The following is a 20306-nucleotide window of genomic DNA, read 5'->3' on the forward strand; positions in this document are numbered from 1 at the left end:
ATGTTCGGAGCGGGGAGCAGGCAGTAGCACACAGAGCCAGTTTGGGACTGCCAAATCAACCGTGACGCCAGGGGCAGGGACATTCACAGCATGAAGGTGTAGTGAAGCCACAGTCACCGGGGGTCTTAGTGGATCACATAGACAGTTGTGCCCCATACTACGGGCTGAAGAATAGGCTATGAGGAATTTATGAGGAATTGTCTTCAGTAATCAGCAACACGAAATGCCATAGGAGCGCCGCTAATGCAGGCGAAAGTATCGCTGCGTTGCTTAGCAAATAATTGTATCGGTGAATCTGTTGCCAGGGAAGCATTGCAAAGGCTGAACAAGACTCCAAGTTAGTTACGAATTCGGGTGCAGTCAGCTTCAACGTTCTATTATAGCCCTCAGAGTTTGACATAAGTGTTTGACATAAAAAGAGATCATTTATCCCAGGAAAAGCTGAACAAGTGGCAGGCAGCGACCTGCTTGTGAGATCACATAAGTCAGTCTCAGCAAGTAAAAAAAAAAAATCACATGTTGAATGAACCATAATGTATATCTTTACTGAGAGTTCCTGAAGTGTTGGTTATTGATCTATTTTCAGTCTCTTATAACTGGGAAGACAAATAGCTCAACATGGCTTTGCCAGGCATAGCTGGTCTTCCGATATTTATGCCAACGCCTGGACCTGTAAAGCTTTTGTGGGCTCAGTGGCGCAAGGGCTTTATGCATTACCTCAAGGCCGCAGGTGGTAGCTCATACTCAAATGAAAGGAAGCTCGCACTGTTACTGCACTTTTTAGGATACGAGGGGCAGAGGATTTATGAAACACTGCCCCAGCCGCCTGGAGATGGTAGTGGTGATGCAGTGAATGAGTTTGAAAGTGTCTTACTCAAGTTGGACTTGCATTTCAACCCAAAGACAAGTACAATATTGGAACGATTCAACTTCCGCACCCGTGTGCAAGAGCAAGGGGAATCCGTGGAGGGGTACGTGACTGCTTTACGGCATTTGGCTCTGTCATGCAAGTTTCAAGAGTCATTTGATGAGCACATTCGAGACCAGTTTATGACTCATTGTAAATCCAACAAAATTCATGAAGAGCTGTGGCTGAGAAATGAGCCCAATCCTGATGAGGTGTTGGACATAGCAAGTTGCGTAGAACATTCTTTGGCTTGTGTGACCAAGTTATCAAAGGGAGGATCTAGTGAATTAAAGGAGAGCAAAGCGGATATCATTAATGTGGTTGATGCAAAGAGTAGAAAAAAAGGGAAAGACAGACAGGCGGTCCGTGGAACTGCAGACGACAAAAGAAGAATAAATCAACCACAAAAGGGAGACAAGAAGGATGAAAGACTGTGTTTTTGGTGTGCTAGTAATAAACATTTCGCTTCATCAGTGATGTGTCCTGGCAGAAGAACCATATGCGCAAAGTGCAAAAGAAGAGGGCACTTTGCCAACTGTTGCAAAAATTACCAGTCAGGCCAGTTTAACCAAAAAAGGGTTTTGTATGTCCACGAGGAAGATGAAGCAAGGTCATCGGAGGAAGAGATTATGCTTCCAACACAGAATGTTATTGTTAACACTGTGAATGCTGTCTCCAATGGTGAGGAGGAGGATGAATGTGAGCACCCATATGCTACGTTGAGTGTAAATGGACACATGGTACGCATGATGGCTGATTCTGAGTCTCAAGTTACCTTAGTTTCGAGAGTTGTTTTTGAAAAAGAATTGAAAGGTGATGTCTCTAAATTGTTGGAACCAGATATAAATCCTGGAGGTTATAACCAGGACAGGATTGAATTGTTAGGTTATGCCATGGGAAAATTTGATTTCAAAGGGCGTTCGTGTAATGGGAAGGTATACGTTACCAAGAAGGGACAAACTTTGTTAGGGTGGAGAGAGCAAAAGAATTTAAAAATTATACTCGATCCCAACGAGGAGGAGCAAGTGCTACAGGTGTCGTACGTGCCTCTCGCGAGAAATTCAAGGGTTTTCAGCAAAACCTTGGGAAAGATAAAGGGGGTACAACATCAGATAATTGTAAAGAGGGGAAGTACGCCTGTTGTTGCTAAGTTAAGACCAGTTCCTTTAGCTTTGCGTGATGGAGTCAAGAAGGAATTGGAGAAATTGCTGAAAATGGACGTGATAGAAAAGGCCAGAGGTTTGGAATGGGTGTCACCGATGGTTGTTGTCAAGAAGGGGTCGGGTGATTTGAGGCTGTGTATTGATATGCGTGAACTAAACAAATGTGTGCTAGTGGATAGGCACCCATTACCGAACATAGGAGAGATGCTGAAGAGTGTTGGGCGTGTTAAGGTGTTCACCTATTCGACATGGCTTCAGCGTATCATCAGGTTGAGCTAGAGCAGAGTAGTAGAAAGCTTACAGCTTTTATTACCCATGAAGGAGTTTATCAATTTAAGAGGATGCCGTTCGGGCTGGCATCAGCTTCGTTAGTTTTCCAATAAGTAATTGACCGTTTGACAAAAGGTGTGAGAGGTGTTTTCTGTTTTCAGGATGACGTGTTGATATGTGGAGAGTCAGTGGCGGAACATGATAGAATTCTAGATATCTTTTCTCGGTATGACCGAATTCTATCAAAAGTTTGTGGAGAATTATGCTGTGAAAGTGGAAGAAATGAGGACGAGTTGAGGAAAGGCACAGAGTTTGTGTGGAATTCTGCTTGTGAAATAGAATTCCAAAGAATAAAGGAGGAAATAGATTTAGCTAGACCGTTGGGTTGTTTCGATACCAAGAGGACTAGTATAATTACCGTGGATGCCAGTGAGAGCGGTTTAGGTGCTGTGCTTTTGCAGAGATGTAATGATGGGACGGAATGTGTGATCGCTCATGCGTCCCGTGGTCTGAAGGGAGCTGATTTGCGTTACTCTGTTTTAGAGAAGGAAGCGTTAGCTTGCTATTGGGCGGTAGAACATTTCAAGAGTTTTGTGTGGGGAACTGATTTCATTATTAGAACGGACCACAAACCTTCAAAGGTGATTTTTGAGAGCAAGAGCCTAGATAAAGTTTCTCGAAGGGTGGCTGGATGGATCACCAGATTGCAATGCCATAGATTTCGAGATGCAGGTAATTCCTGGGAAGGAGAATGTCTTGGCAGACAGTTTGTCGAGAGTAAAGGTGGACAATAATGATTCATTGGATGATGTCGAGATGGAGATGGTATTTGTGAATTCTGATGGAATTGTGTCTATGGGGGAGTGGCTGAAAGAAGTGAGGAGAGACAATGTGTTAAGTAAGGTGATATCTTATGTATTGACTTCGGTAGGGCCTAAGAAGGTAGAGTTGGTGAAGAGTGAGAGACCGTTCTGGGAGGTGAGAAATGAGTTGTCGGTTTCAGATGGTATTTTGTTTAGGTGGGAACGTGCAGTGGTTCCTGAAGGTATTCATTCCAAGGTGATTGACTTAGCTCATGTTGGCCATATCAGTGTTTCCAAGACAAAAGGGGTTTTGAGGTCTGATTATTGGTGGCCGGGTTTTGACAGAAATATCGAGAGGCGACTGAGTGAGTGTCACGTGTATCAAAACTGGCAAGGGATTAGAAGCAAGGAAGCAAGCGGTGGTAGATGTGGGTGTGCCATCCAAGGTGTGGAGTGAATTGGCCATGGACATTCTGGGGCCCGTCGATTTAGGTTATGGTAGGGGCAAGTTTGTGGTACTGGTCATTGATCTGTTTTCTAGGTGGTGCGATTTCAGAGTTGTGAGAGAGATTTCAGGGGAGAGCATGGTGAATGTCTTGCAATGGATATTTGCCAATGAGGGTCTCCCGGAGAGTATTCTTACTGATAATAGCACGCAGTTTACTGGGGGATGTTTCCCAAAATACCTAAGTAAATGTGGGGTAAAACACAAAAAGTCAGCCTTATATCATCCTGAAACCAATGGGGTTGTTGAGAGAATGAACAGGTGTGCAATGGAAAGTATATGTATGGGGCAGGAGTGTGAGTTCGACAAGATGGTGACCATTCAAAATAGAATTTGGGCCAGGCGGATGGCGCCCCACGCAACCACGGGACTGTGTCCTTTTGAATTGATGAGAGGACGCAAGCCATACTCCAAGGTGAGCCCTCCATGGTTGGGGAGGAGTAGAGAGTCCGATTTGGTTGTGGTTGAAGTGAGGAACATGTTAAAAGAAAAGAAGGAGAATTGGGTAAGGCGCGACGAGAATGAAAGGCGAGGCAAGAAGGAGTTGCGCATAGAGTGCGGGATTGGGTAAGGATCAGGAAGGGTGTTGTTAAGAGAAAGGGAGATCTCTTATATTCGGATCCTGTAAAAGTTGTGGCTGTGTTGAAAGGAGCTGTGCGGGTTGTGGGTGGCCAAGTTTGGAATAAGAACAGAATTGCAGTGGTGAAAAGGAGCAGTGAGTGATGATGTGTTCTGATTATATCTTTTAATGTATTATATTCAAAAGGGGAAGATGTGTTGTAATGTAGCTTGCAAGTGTAATGGTTAATGTTTCTTGGAATATTCCTGTGCTCATTGTTCTATGAGCTCATAGCGTTCTTGTTTACTTTTGGACGTTCCGAAAGTGTCCGTTGAAGTTGTTGTTGCTGTTTATGAATCTCTGGCACTCTGCTGGGGGTCTTTCTATCCTATAACCCAATAAAGCCCTAATATAAGCCTACAGAAAGTCTCATCCATCCTTTATAAGAAAAACCAAGCCCAGAATGCAGGGGGGTTTGGTGGTGGAGGAGGGTGAACAGGCAAAACAGCAAGTGCATTTGGGGATAAACCAGAAGGTAGAAAGAGCCATGATGAAAAGAACAAGTTACTCTCCACAGTGACTTCTGTACTCTTAGTCCTTAGTCCCCTTTCCTCCACACTTATGGGTGTCATAGTATGTATATGTAACCCCCGGGCGGGGGGGTAAAAGAAAGAATCCCTGGCGCATGTGCCCGTGCCAGGGATCCCAATATGAGAAAAAAAAGAAAACCGTGTCCCCAGCAGAAAATAAAAAAAGAAAATCGGATCCCCGGTGCGAGAGCTGCAACGGGGATCAGGAAGAAAAAACAATGCTAGAGTAAGGGTCCTTCATGCGTGTGCATGCAAGGGTCTATTTACTCAAAATGAAATCAAATACCATTGCGGGCACGAGTGGAGTGCCAGGGTCAGTTGGTGAAATCCTGCAACAGGGTTCATGGCGCTCCGCTCAGCACCTGTAGCCACCACTGCTTGGACCCTGTAAGCGCTCCCCGCCTGTTAGGCAGGGGAGCACTCTAACCACTGCTGCTACCCACAGTAGGCCCTCATTCCGGGGTTAATAACTGGCACTCCCCATAGCAGGGGAGCGCATTGAATGTGTTTTAGCCCTTCTGGGGGCTTAAATTAAGAATAAGGGCCACCACCCTTACAGGTGGCCCACCAGAACTCTCTGGGCCACACCTGACAGACGTAGCACAGGTGGAGTGAGTAGTGTGGGGCCCCCCACGCTGCCTCTGAATGCTAGGCTGCACCTGACATACGCAGCCCAGAATACATAAAGACTTAGAGACATTGAGGCCCCCCAAACACTGTTGCTGCTCCTGCGAGTAACAAAGACCTTGAGACAGCCCTGACCAGGTTGGCTTACAAGTTAAGTCTTTATAAATCGTTTTTTAATACAGTGCACTGTAGAGACTTTGTATATATTTTTAAGATATTTTATATTTTTAAAGTACCACTGATATTTTTGTGTTTTTTTGTCTAGTAACGCAGCTGCCTAGGAGAATTTAAGTTGTATAAATTGTCTAGTGTTTTGCCCTTTTTGTAAAAAAAACTCACAAATCCCTGCTGGTGTACTGGAAAAAGTATATAAGAAAGTTTAAAACAACTAAAAAGAACCGTACACCAGCAATCTGTTTGACCACCTCTCCTTGTGTGCTCCAGTTACTCTAAACTTTTGTGTCCTCCTTAGGGGTATTTGGGGGAACCAACCTACCCTAACCTCTTGATCTTCCCTGCCCTTACCTCCTTCCTAGAGAAGTTAGTTCACTGGGGTGATCTCGAACCCAGGAGAGCAGGGTTTGGAGACAGGTAAGAGGCGGGTCAAGTTATAAGATAAGGGTGAACCTGCATATTGTGTGCCCGCCTACACCTGTCTCCTTATAAGGTGCGTTGGAAGATCACCCCCCTACATATACATGTAGGATGGACACCCATAGGGCATGGGACGTAAGAATGTTGAAAATTAAAAACGGAAAGACCTGTTTGGTTCCCTCCAGCCTCACGCAAATGCATCAGCAGTGTTGTAATACATACCTTCCACGATCAGCTCAGCCTCACACTGGCCTCCGTTGGTCATAACCTTGTAGAGGCCAATGTCCTCCTTGGTAGCCTCGTTGATGATGAGGATGTGTTTCTTCCCATCCTTCTTAAAACGATACTTGAAAGTCTCCTCGCGGGTCAGCTCCACGCCGTCTTTCATCCTAAGGGAAAGAGCAGTGTGTTATGATGTGGGAAAGCGACAGCAGGAGCCAGAGAGAAGAAAGGACATCTTGAAGTAATGACGTGAGAGCACTACCACTCCCTGGCTGCACTGGGGTTATCTACTGCAATAAATGGCCCAACAATTCTGTTCTGGTGGCGTGTGCTGGAACCAGGGCTTACAAACCACGCACTGTAGCCCAATTCACAAACAAATGCACAACTCTGCAAAGTGCAAATCTGCAGACAACTACACTTAGTGAGCACAGCAGGTCGCCTTGTTCACTATTGTGGGAGAGGGTGTCAGGAGAAGGAGAATATTTGAGTACTTAAGTAGCAATAGACTCCGCATTCACGGGTTGGTGGGGGGGAGGGCGGTGAGCCCGAGCCTCTTTTAAGAACAGCATGGGCCAGCCCTGCCATTTTCGGAGAGTGTGGAATTCTGTATGGGGAGCACTTTGGTGTTATTCCAATTGTGTGAGGAAATGCATTTCTTCTCCTCTTTAAGGGGTCTTACTTTACCCCCCTGCGAATGCATTAGTTAGTGCATGGATCCGGTTTGCCCACAAATGTTATGCTACACTGACCCCCTGATCAGCCATATTTACGCACATGTTCACAAATGGCCACCTGCACGCATGCGCTTATCAGAAATGCGCAAACACAAGTGTCCATTTTGAGAACTGGGCACAGTATATATTTGCACCTTTTCCATGTGCACGTACATATAAAAAAATGCCTTTGAAATCAGTCTATCTGTTCGCAGTACTTCACAGGGAACCAATACGGTGGCTGCTCCATGATCCTATCCTCAAACCTATGTATTATGCTGCAAAGAAATAGCCTCAGTCAGGAAAGAATGCTTTTCCCAAAATTCATGCTTACTCACTGACCAAAGAGCCTCAACAGGACTACAACTACCATAATGCAATCTACCGTACTTAGGAGAGTAAATGTCACCTGACTGCATGTTCCACAACAACACACTTGTCTTTCAGAAGCACACTGAACCACTTCCAACGTGTTCAGCTCGAAAATCCTCTCAGCCCTGTATAAGAAATCCAAGGGCCTCATTCATGGAACCTTTAGCGCGGTGCAAAGTGACTTTGCACTGCCAACAAACACGTTGAAACGGGCCTAACTCACAGAGTGGCACAAAGAGTATTTTTGCAGTGCAAAGTGACTTTGCTCTGCAAAAATACACTTTGCACCGCTGATTTCAATGGTTGCATGCACCACTGAGGCACAACAACCATTAACTTTGTGAGTCCACAGCACAAATCAGGTCACCCTCATGATTCCCCGCAGCTCCATGAATAACCTAACTCAATACTCACCTGCTGGAAGCGTCAGTTGCTTTATTCGTTGGCAGGCTGCCGAGGCTCAACTCGGTTCTTCTTATCCTACTCCTCGAAACCCTGCTCCCCATTTCCAGCTCTGCGAAATTCTGCGCTGACATTCCAGCTCCTCGAAACTTCACACATGCCCGCCCTCCATCACCCTCTGCATTAAGTGGTGTATCCAGCAAGTCCACCCCCATGGTTAAACTAGGGCTTTTGGGGAGTCTGGGTACCTGGGAGGTGAGAGGTAACTCATTATTTCAGACCACCATTGCCATTTTGTCTCTCCCTGCAGCACCACCTGCTTCCTCTGCGCTGCAGACTAAACTCCACACTATTCATGCACCATCTCTGAAGCACCTCCGAGGGTGGTGCCTGCCAGTTGCTCCCTTCTCGCTTTTCTGACATTTCTGGTATTCGTTCTCGGGTGTGATCGGAAGAAAGGCGGATTGCTTCTGTGCTATCATCAGTTACAGCGTGGACACAGTCAGTTGAGCATGATACCCTGCTCCTAAACCCCCTAAACGATACTAACATTAGTTAAGGTTTTAAGGTGTGTGTGAATGACGGGGAGCTGGACAGGGAAGGTTACAAAGAAGCTGAATTACTCTGGCAAACCAGCAACAGGCAGACAACTGCTAACTGACTCCTCCTACTTCCCCACACATGCAATTTCTGCCTTGTTCATAGAGCATCGCCAGTGCTTTTAACAAACAGCTGAACTCCATCAAACTACAATGAAACTTAGGTCTAAATGTAGCTGCTTTTAACCATTATTGCCTCCTGAGAACCTCTCTGCACTTCTCAGCTGTTCATCCTACAGAACATTGTATCCACCGGGTCCACTGTCGCCCTTCTGATGTCATCAGAGGCCAGGAAGCCCTCCTTGCACAATACTTCAGCTTCCCATTGCTTCGATTAAGGTGAGCTTTTTCCCTGGCTCTCGATAGTAAAGGGACAGGATTGCAAACATATGAGATGCGCTGACAGCTAGTGAAGAAGACTTTATAACTTTTCTTCCTGCGGCATTCAGCTTTCTTGCTTCCTCTGGAGGCAATATTTTTGGGGAAGCAGGGAAACTTCATTTTCGCCTCACTGATGTAGCCATAAACGAGCCTGGACTTTGATGATTCTGAAAACACAAAGGAGCTGACTCAAAATCCTTCCGCGTTTTGTCAGGACAGCTCACCATGGGTGCTGGGAAAGCTGGCCCCATCAACACCTGATAGCTGGCCCACCTACCATATCCTTGGCATTATGGCACTTAGCAAAGCTGACTTTCTTGTTCAGTTTAGCTTCTCAGCTAGCACAAAATCTTCCTCCTGATGGCCATGCACATTTAACTTCAGGAGATGTGCCATCCTTGTGTAGAGGCCTTTCAAGGTCATGATTTCATCCGGAGGAGGCTGTAGAAGAAAGGCAGCTTTCTCCCGTAGAGTGGTTTCATCCTCCCACGATGCCTCTGCATCATGCCTTACTGCTACATCTACAGACGGCTGTTAATTACAGACCTGCCCAAATGATTAACATACCTTATCCAGCAATGCTGTAGGAACACTGCCCAGCTCCTCTCAAGTTGGTCTACTTGAGGAAAGCACAGGTGTCTCTGGTGAAAACTCCTTGGGGATGATGAGGAAACTTTCCCAATAAGCTGTGGTGATGGGGAGACCTTGAACCCGATGGGACAGAGAGCTCTAAGGCATGGACTCTATTACTGAGCATTGACTAGGCATCAATGACAGACTCCCCCGCCGGCTTGTCAACGATGGTGCCCAGGACCAGCATCGATGGAAACTCCTTAAGCAACATTAGAGACTGACGACTGTCCCCGAAAGATAACTATCTCAAAACCTGCTGCTCTGGAGCTGTAGATACGTCCAACTTCACTGGGACCTTTGCTGCCAAGCCTTCCATCAATGATGGCTGCTCTGAGAACAGTACTTCAACGGCCATTACATTTAAGTTTTCAGAGGCTTCTAAGGCTAGTCTGGAGTAAATCAGCCCATCAAAGATCAATTTAATTACCTTAATCGTGATTTTGCTACTCCTAATCGCTGCGCTCCCTCCTTCAGAAGGTCCCATGTCTTAAAATCGCGGCAAAAATGGCCGTGTATACAAAATATTGCGGCAAAAATGCAGTGGTTTTACAGCAACAATCAAGTAAAGGATGTGGGGGACACCCCCGCAACCCCTGGACCCATTATACCATTTAAGGGTAGCGGGGAAGACCCCCGCAACCCCTGTTCCCTTTAAATGGTATAATGGGGTACACCTTTACCGGGTCAAACCACAGCATTTTTGCAGCAATTATTTTTTACCGGCAACATTTTTGCCGCGATTTTATTACCTGATACCCTTCTGAAGTGGTTGGAATAGCCTGCACTGCAGTCTTCATGGAAAAAGCTTAATCAAAGAGGATGCTGCCACTTTAAGGCTTTTAGAATGGGACTCGGTGCACTTGAGTTAACCCTGCACCTGCCTGGCCCCATCCCCACCAGTGCGGCACCATCTGATGCCTGCCAGTTCAGCCGTTTTCCCCCTGCCGTGGAGGGTGTAATATGGCATATTCATAAAGGGTAACAGCTGAGAGGGCTTTGTGAAGGATGGGGAGCATGGACTATGAGTACGGGCATCACCATGAAGGTAATTATTTTCAAAATCCAGGGTCCTGCTCTCCCTCCTTCCCAATGAGTTGAGAAACTAGACTGGGATCCATGTTATGGGCGGAGTTGACAGCACATGCCTGGCCAGGTCTCAAGCAAATCGATTGTGCAGTACTTGTTGGTCAAGGAGTGCATCCCTCCTGTAGGAAGCATCCAAAGAACAGTTCCTCACAAAGACTTGAGGAGTAGCCCTTGTGGCAGCCCTACATTTCTTGAAGGGCACTGAGGCTGCCTTAACCTTGGTGGAATGAGCGTGCAATATTTCAGGAGCATGGAGACCAGTAAGTTCAAAAGCCTTAGAAATACAGGCCACTATCTATCTAGATATGGTAGCTTTACTCGCACTGTTCCCAAGAGAAAGAGCACAGTAAGTAATGAATAGACAGCCAGACTTTCCGAAAGACTTAGTTCTCTGTAAGTAGAACTTCAAAGTTCTTGTCACATCAAGCTTCTGCAAAGTCTCCTTTCTGACGAAGGGTGAGGGCTAGGGGGAAAAATTGGCAAAGCAATCGCTTGATTTAAATGAAAATCAGACACAATCTTAGGAATGAAAGATGGCAGAGTCTGGAGGACAACCTTATCTCTATGGAAGTTAATGTAAGGATCTTCCGAATGGAGATCCTGTGGCACACCCACCCTCCTTTGGGGAAGTAATAACCACCAAAAAGGCTGTTTTCCACGTTAGGTTGTTCAAGTCACAAGAATTAAAGGGTTTCAAGGGCTAATGAATAATGGCAGCCAGAACCACATTAAGGTTCTGTGAAGGAGGAGTTTCTCTGAAAGAGGGGTGAAGATGAAGAAGAACCTAAAAATGCTGTTTAACAATTTCATTGTTCAAAGAAAAGGTCTCCTTGTGAGAATTATTTGGCAGACAAATAACGTTTACACAGGATCGAACCTGCAAGCCATTATCTGCTACAAAGGCCATGAAAGACAAAACAAGGCCTAACAAGGCCTCAGGTGGACTGCGTTCCTACGAAAGAGACCAGTAACAAAAACTGAGCAATTTAATCCTATTTTGGCTACTTGTGGAGTCCTTCCTCACTGCCCACATGACCAATGATGTTAGCATCAGAGATCCCAGCATAGGCGAGAACAAATTCCTCAGGAACCAGATGCTCAAGCTCAGCAATGGTAGGTAAGGATGAAGAAACGCCCGTCTCTGCTGAATTAGGAGATCCCGGCTCCTGGGAGGAGATGAAATACTCCCCTTAAGAGAAGGAGGAGGTCCTAGGACCACATCTGTTGAGGGCAGTAAAGAGCCACTAAAATTAGGCTGCAATTGGGAGCCGCCATGAAGGTAAATAGAATCAGAAAATTAGAGGAAAGGGATAAAATGCATAAAGAAACCTCACCGTCCAATCGAATCTGAAGGCGTATCCAGGGAAGTGCAGGTCCAAATCCTGAGGGAAGTCATACTCCCGACACAGGCTGTTAATTTCCGTAGCAAACAAGTCCACTGAAGGATGCCCCAATTTCTGAAAAAATTGAATGATGTCCAATTTCTTTAGCTCTCACGCCCATTCCTGAGTGGCAAGGAACTGTCTGTTCAACATTGTTCCCCCCGTAAATGGGATGCAACAGAAGGAACACAGTTCAGAAGGCACCACCCCAGAGATTGAAGGCTATGAGGTGCAAGGAGGAAGATTTAACATAACATAACAGGTGCATTTGTAGAGCGTGTGTTCATCGCCCAGAGGGGAATGTTGGTGCTATTGACAGATAACAGATGTTTACTGTCACCCTACTCAATTTATCAACCTCAGAAGGATGAAGGATTGAGTGCACATGCTTGGATTCGAACATGTGCCTATGATGTCACACACAGGCCCCTCTGGAGGATGCATTAGTCCACTGAGCCACAGACCCGGCTCGTTCCTCCTTTATTGAAACAAAACATGGCCATGATTGTTGTCTATGAACACCTGAACAACTTTACCTTGGATCAGAGGGAAGAAAGCCTTGAGGCTTAGAAGAAAGGCCCTAAATTCCAAGTACTTTATGTGAAGAATCCTCTCATGGATGCTCCACAAACCATGCCTTCTGTGGATTTTACAGTGGCCTTTCCACACGTAGAGGGAGGAGTCAGTTGTCACAGAGATCTGAGGAGAAGGAGAGAAAATCGACCTCCTGAAGAGGTTCTACTCCAAAGTCCCCCACTTGAGAGGAATCTTGATTTCATTTGTGATGGAAATCTTCATGGACTATGAGTCCTGCAGTTTATTCCACTTCACTAGTAAATGTACCTGCAATGGTCTCATTCTGAATTTGTCCAGAGAGACAATAAAACGGCACAAGACCATCAGTCCCAGAAGCCTCTGGAACCACCAGGTAGATGTTTGACGCCTGATGGCGAAAGAAGTTACTTACCTTATCTAGTAATGTTCTTTCGATTGAGATGTTCCCCCAACGTATTACACATCTATGACAGGTAATGACCAAAGCTGTGCTGCTTCGGAAAATTTTCGGCAGAGGGCATACTGCGCCAATGACTTTGATTTGTTGTCCCTCGAGGGCCTCCGCTGAGGGTCAACGTCACCGGATGTTATATATAGGACGCACAGCGCCCGTAGCCCCAGTTGCAGTTTTTTCCCAGAACGTGTGGCACCAATCTCCTGCCAGTATGACTGCAGAAAACCTTGTGGAAACGTAAACTGCGATCGCATAAGAAATTCAGTAGAGGGGCAGGCTGGGAGGATTCAATGTGGAATACGTCGGAGGAACATCCCATCGAAAGAACGTTACCAGATAAGGTAAGAAACTTGTTCTTCAAGGGGATTGTGTCCTCCGACATAGTCCACATCTATGACAGACTCCCAAAGCAGTACCAATTTATGGAGGTGGGAAAAGAATTTACAATTTTAGAATTTTCGAATGCCGAATCAAATGGCTGAATAGAGGACTGCCTTACCAAAGGCCAAATCCTGCCCATGGATGGAGTCCAAGGAATAGTGTCTCACAAAAGTATGGACAGAGGCCCATGTGGCTGCTTTGCAAATATTGCAAATAGGAACACCCCTCTGTAGAACAGTGGAGGCAGCCACACCCCTAGTAGAGTAAGCCCGTAAGCCTACTGGAGGGTCCTTTCCCGCCAAACGGTAACACTCAGAGATCGTCAAAATTATCCATCTGGACAAGGTTTTTTTGGAAACAGCCTGACCCAAGCGCCTTACAGCATAACCAACAAAGAGCTGATTGTCCACTCTGACCCGGGACATCCGTGAGAGATAGAAACTCAAAGCTCTCCTAGGATCCAACCGATGGAGCCTCTCCTCTTCCTGAACAGGATATGGAGGAGGATAAAACGCCAGAAGAATCACCTTCTGGCTCAAATGGAATTCCGACACAACCTTCGGAAGAAAAGAAGGCCGTACCCGCAGGACAACCCTGTCCTTATGGAAAACAGTAAAGGGTGGCTTGGCGGAAAGTGCCTGCAACTCACTCACTCTGCGTGCGGAAGTAACCGCAACTAAAAACACAGTTTTAAAGGATAACAGTCGCAACGGACAAGAATGTAAGGGCTCAAACGGAGCTCCCATTAGGAACTTTAAAACCAAATTCAAATTTCATCCCGGCACCTGGAAAGGCGACGGTGGAAACACATTAGTTAGCCCTTTTAGAAACGGAGAAATCAAAGGAATCTTAAAATAAGTACATTCCTCAGACGAGCACTTAAATATGGACAGCGCCGCCAGGTACCCTTAATGATACCCACTTGCAGGCCCTTGTGGGCTAAAGAAAGCAAAAAAGACAAAACCAAAGGAATGGAACATTGGAAAGGATCCACATTCTGTACCCTGCACCAGTCACAGAACTTTCTCCAACGACAACGGTACAGGGATTTCATTGCGGGCCTTCCTTATACCTCAACCTTTCAGATACCAAGCATGAAGGCTGAGAGACTTGACCTCTGGATGGAGAACCCGACCCCCCGCCCGTGACAGCAGATCGTCTCGGTAGGGAAGACGGTGTGGAGGGCAGATGGGCATGTCTAGAAGGTCCGTGTACCACGCTCTCCTGGCCCATGCCGGAGCAATGAGGATCATTCGGGAACCGAACCTCCGTAACCTCCGCAACACTTGCGGAATGACGGTGACTGGAGGAAACGTGTACAGCAGTGGGAAGGACCACTCCACTACGAACGCGTCCCCTAAGGCTCCTCTTGGGGGAAATTCCTGCAAACAGAATCTCTCGCACTTCCGGTTGACACTGGTGGCAAAGAGATCCACTTGTGGGGTTCCCCAAAGGGCGAAGATCTCCAAAAGAATTTCCTGAGCCAGCTCCCACTCATGAGAGACCGTGCTCTGCCTGCTCAGTGCGTCCGCCGCCGCGTTTTTGTCTCCGGCCAGATGAACTGCCGAGACCGAACTGTCCTGCTGGATGGCCCAGAACCAGAGCTGCATCGCCTCCCTGCAAAACGGGAGTGACCCTGCCCCCCCTTTTTTTTGAGGTAGTGCATGGCCACTGTATTGTCCGTCATAATCAGGACATTCTTCCCCCACACAGACGGCAGAAAAGCCTTCAGGGCTAGCCTGACGGCCCTCAGCTCTGGCAGATTGATGTGGAGTCTGGACTCTGACAGAGACCAACTTTCGCTGGCTCTCAACTCGTTGGCATGGGCGCCCCAACCTGTGAGGGACGCGTCCGTTACGATTGTCACCTCCGGCCATGGTTGCCAAAATGGAGCTCACTTCATCAGATTGCCTTTGACGGCCCACCACAGAAGATCCTGGGTGACCAAGGGCAGAATCTGAACGGGATCTGAAATCCTGCCGCAGAACTGCGACTACTGCATCTTGAGAGCCCACTGCAGAGATCTCATCTGCAGCCTGGCCTCTGGCACCAGGAAAATGCAGGATGCCATGAGGCCGAGCAGCCTCAAGAACTCGAACACCGGGAGACTCTGGGCACGTTGAAACTTGTCCACCATCTGCAGAATGTGATGAGACCTCACCTGTGGAGGCGAACACTGTCCCAGGGATGTGTCGAGCACTGCTCCGATGTATTGGAGCTACTGGGTAGCTGTCAAATGTGACTTCTTTCAACTGAGGGAGAAGCCCAGCTTGTGAAGGGAGTGGCAGGTGACGGACAGATTATCCAGGGCTTGCTCAGGAGAGCGCGCCCTGATCAACCAATCGGCCAGGTAGGGGTAGATGTGAATCCCCCCTTTCCTGAGATACGCCTCCACCACTACCACCATCAGCTTGGTGAAGACCCTCGGGGCGGAGGTCAATCCGAACGGCAGGACCTGAAACTGAAAATGCGAGTCGTTAACAGCGGACCTCAGGTACTTCCTGTGCTTGGGATGAATCGGCACATGAAAGTAAGCATCCTTGAGGTCGAGAGACACCAACCAATCCTGAAGCTGAAGGGCCTGGAGGACTTGAGATAGAGTTACCATCTTGAACTTGTCCTTCCTGAGGAGCTTGTTCAACCAACGCAAGTCCATGATAGGACTCAATCCCCCGTCTTTTTTCGGGATCAAAAATAAGGGGAATACCATCCCTTGTTCCTCTCCGCTAAAGGTACCAGTTCTATGGCGCCTTTCTCCAGCAGGGATAGGATTCGCTGCGCAAGGAGTGGATCCAGATGCTTCAAAGAGAGCATCCCCGGTGGATTGTCGTGAGGCCTCTGCCAAAAGGGAATACAGTAGCCGTGGGCTTTTATCTCCAGAAGCCACACATCTGAAGTAATGGCACGCAATTCTCCAAGATACTGCGCAAGTCTGCCCCCAACCGGCGAACCATGGGACATGACCTCATGACTGAGCGGACGCGGCAGTGCCTGAGGGCAAAGAGGCAACTGCCCGAGTGGCTTTTGGCATCCCGAGTACCTTTCTTTCCACCCCAGGTACTCCTACGGTGGCCCCTTTGACTGGCAGCTCCTCTCGATCGACCAAAGGTAGAGTAGTACCGAAAGGAACCTCCCCTCCATTGCTGTCCCCTAGGACGAAAAGTCAGAGGTTGACGTACTGCAGCACTCAAAGACTTCTCTGCAGCTTTGGAGGTCTGCAACCTCTCAAGGCTCTCGTCGGCCTTGCTGCCAAACAGATTAACCTAATCAAAGGGCATGTTCAGAAGCTGGGATTGCATATCAGGAGCAAACCTCGACTTCCGCAACCACGCAAACCTGTGTATCATGGTGCTCGCAGCCATGGACCGGCTGACACAGTCTGCCATGTCCAAACCTGACTGAACAGATTTGCACATGGCATCCTTGCCATCTTGCACGAGGGCTAGAAAACCATCCCGTTCTTCCCCTTTGGGAATATGCTCAGCCGCTAAAGATGCACAGTTCCACAGAGTGTGAGTGAATCTCGCCAAGGCACAAAAGGAGTTGGCTGACTTCAACGCCATACCCCCAGCTGAAAATACCTTCTTCGCCCAACCATCAAAGCGGTTATCGTCCCTATCAGGAGGGATGGTAGGGTACGCAGCCTGCTTCGAGGTGGCTGTAGCCGCCTGCACCACCAAACTCTCCAGAGTAGGGTGCGTCGATAAGTAGCAGGGGTCACTACTGGATGGGCGGTATTTTTTCAGAAGCGACTTATTAACTGCCGGTAGACTCTCCGGAGCAGTCCAAGCCGCCACCACCCTCCTTTGCAAAGCCATGTGAAATGGCAACACCGGTCAGTGGGCGGACCTTGATCCAGGATGTCCGTCAAATCATCCTGATCAAACTCAACAAGTATTCGGTTACCCTCGACATGAGACGCCGATAAGAGGAATCCGCATGCGCCCCAGGCTCAGTTCGGCCAAACTCCACCTCCGGAGAGGTGTCAAGGCCACTAGCGTCATGCAATGACTGACGTCGTTCCTCCATCTGACTATGCCCCGACCAAAGGTCATCAGGAGGCACAGGCAAGCCCATCTCCACATCAGACAGTTCCTCAACCTCTGAAATATCCTGTAAAGGATGGAAAAACTCCAATCTAGGAGGAGGAACAGTATAGGACTCAAAAACAGGCCTCACCGACTTACGAGAGCCTTCCTCAGTGGTTCCACAGCCCTCAAGGGCACTTCCAGCAAATCCTCCACAAACAGCATCGAGGGCGCCGAAGGAATCGGCGTCGACGTCTATTGAGGCGCCGACGACTTTTTCGAGGGCGGAGCCTCGAGAGAGCCCCTCGACGGACACGGCGCTGATGGCGTCGACGTCTTCTTCGAAGGCTTCACAGGTTCCGACGGTCTCGATAGCGTCGAGGACCGGGACCTGGATCTGGCACAGCTATGACGATTTCCCTTGTCCGAACGGGACCTCGTCGGCTCCCGATGATCGCGCTGACTGCCCGAGCCCGAAGGCGTGCGAGTGGTGGACCAAGCCTGTTCCTTGCCGGCTTCTTTCGAAGGGCGGATGGAACTGTGCCTTGCGACTCGAATATCGCTAACATCTGCCGGCGGAATCACTCCCATTCGGCTGGCAACGAAGACTTGGTGGGACAAGTCAACCATCTGGCGGAGTCATCCTCCTCCGACGAGGACGGGGAAGACGACCGGTGATGGCGCTTCCTAGAATTCCTCGACGAGGCAGAGGAATGGCGGGAACCACTCCTAGACCGAGACCCCCTGGATTTTCGCCGATGCGGAGAGTCACCCCTTGAGTCATCGGTCGAAAGCCCAGCGTACTTCGATTTATGGGGCTTAGACACCCTACCTACCTTCAATTTCTTCTTACATTTCCGCAAGGCCTTAGACGTCAGGGACCGGCAATCCTCGCAGTCGTCGGTGGCGTGACTTTCGCCGAGGCACCAGAGACAGATGTCGTGCAGGTCCGTGATGGACATCTTCGAGTCGCAGTCCCGACATTTTTAAAGCCCGACTTTGGGGTAGTAGAAGAAGACGAAGACATTGCTTTCGAAGAGAAGAATCGAGTGCGCCAAGATTCTGTTTGTGGAAAAAACGGAACTGAGGCTACGGGTGCCGTGCGTCCTATATATAACACCCAGTGACGTTGATCCTCGACGGAGGCCCTCGAGGGACAACGGATCAACGTCATCGGCGCAGGACACCCTGCCCCGAAATACGTCGGAGGACACAATCCCCTCGAAGGGCTTTTTTGCTTCAAAGCTACAACTCTGTTGGGTGGTGTCAGGTTTCAATTCTCTGCCGGTCTATAATTCACTGTCAGTCTACATCTATAATTCACTGCCAGTCTACACTTATTTGAGTTCCCTTTAAGTTGTAAACTGCTTTTAATGTTTATTGATCTTTATGCTTATTATTCCCCTCATATTCCTTAACTATCTTTTAATCAGAGGGAGAGTGTCCCAATTCAGCATGGTGGGAAGGAAGGAGGGAATCAATCAGGGATACTGATTGGTAGTCAAGATGATACATTGTGATTGGAAGCTAATGAGACTTGGAAGCAGTTTCAAGGTTCTAAACTGCCTTTCATTGTCCAGCCATCATGAGGAAGGTCCTGTATTTTGCTATTCTGAGTTTTGGTTAAAGTTTTAATTATTTAAAGAACTAAAATCTTCTTAAGAAGCTGATTTGCTGTTTGATCTGCGAGGGACAAGACATGCAGAGTTTTGGTGGGAGTGCAGCGTTCATATCAATTTAAAAAGACAGTAATTCAGTCAATTGAAAATTTAATTGACCTCAAGTCAAGTTAAGGATACAACTTTTAAGCGCTTTCAGTTTGGCACAACTTTAGGTATTTAGCTAGGTAATTAGATTTCTGAAAAAGACTTTGAATTCTGGTTTTCTTCTATGGAAAGTAATTTCAATTTTGGTTTTACACAAAGTTTAAGCAACTGAAATCTGATTCGTGATTAATATATGTCAAAGACCGTTTTAATGACATTTCTTGTTAAAGTGTTCAAGTGAAATATTTCACACTGTTTAAATGTATTCAATGCTTAAATGCTAATCTTTCGCGCATGCTTAGATAAGAAAAAGTGTATTTTAAACATGCACGATTATCTTGTGAACTCAGAAGTTAAAATGCATTGTTAATGTGAATCAGTTAACGTCATTTCCTTTAAATACGCACGTCGCTACCTTTTTGTTTTGAAACTGCTCATTAGCGCATGCTCGGAAGAGAACAGAAATTCGAGCATGCGCAGAGAGGAAGTGTCATATATTATTTTAGCTGCGTAGTTTCATTGAACCTGAGGAAACTGTGGCGTGTGATTGTTTTCACCCGCCGCAGTGATAAAGTGGAATCACTCGTATGCGCAGTGTATATTTAGTAAAATTCAGCTCTTTACATTTAGTCAGCGTTATGGCATCAAGTGTTGGGTTTCACTCGCCGTGAACATTACGCTGGTCTTGCACGCATGTGCAGTCAGTCCTGAAAACAAAACGTTCAATACGCAAGCGTATGTTCAGTGCTGTAGACGTTCATACACATGCACAGTTATTTGTAAGCAAAGTGAACGTGCAAAGAGACAATCTTTAAACTCAATCAAAAGGAAACTTGCTGAAGACTTTAATTCAAAGAACGACATTATCTTTAAATCTACTTTCCTAAACCAGCATTGTTTCAACTTTTCAAAACTATAATTTGAGAAAGAGATACTTTAAGTAACTTGTTTAAAGAATGCTGCATCTATTTCAAGTTATAAAGTCAAAGGTTTAAAGGAAGAACTGCAACTTGAATTATTAAAGAGAAATCTCATGAACTTTTAGTTAAAAAGTCATGAATAGTAAAATCTCAGAATACATGCATTCAGAAGTTACTTCAGTTTTCAACATATCATTCTGAGATTATAATCTTTCAAGCCTTCCAGCTCTTCAGGGAGGCAATACAGGTATATTAATTTCTTTAAGGGGGTTGAGAGAGACCAGTATTAGTTTATTAGAATTTAATGTATGTTCTTTATACTTTGCAGGTTCTCGACATCAAGAAGAGTTACCTGTGTCTTTTGTTATTTTCTCCACTTCCCCCTTTCCCT

General features: G+C 46.9%; 1 protein-coding gene across 2 annotated transcripts in view; it reads right to left on the reverse strand.

Moving 5' to 3' along the window:
* MYBPC2 (myosin binding protein C2) overlaps positions 1–20306 on the reverse strand; it is a 241323-nt gene that overhangs the window by 96195 nt on the left and 124822 nt on the right. For both annotated transcript variants that reach the window (XM_069636959.1, XM_069636949.1), the window contains one exon: positions 6241–6407. In XM_069636959.1, coding sequence (XP_069493060.1) covers positions 6241–6407 — 167 coding nt within the window. The remainder of the gene's footprint in view (positions 1–6240; positions 6408–20306) is intronic.

Source organism: Ambystoma mexicanum, chromosome 1q (assembly GCF_040938575.1).
Source record: "Ambystoma mexicanum isolate Mex_15411 chromosome 1q, UKY_AmexF1_1, whole genome shotgun sequence".
NCBI classification, from domain to species: Eukaryota; Metazoa; Chordata; class Amphibia; order Caudata; family Ambystomatidae; genus Ambystoma; species Ambystoma mexicanum.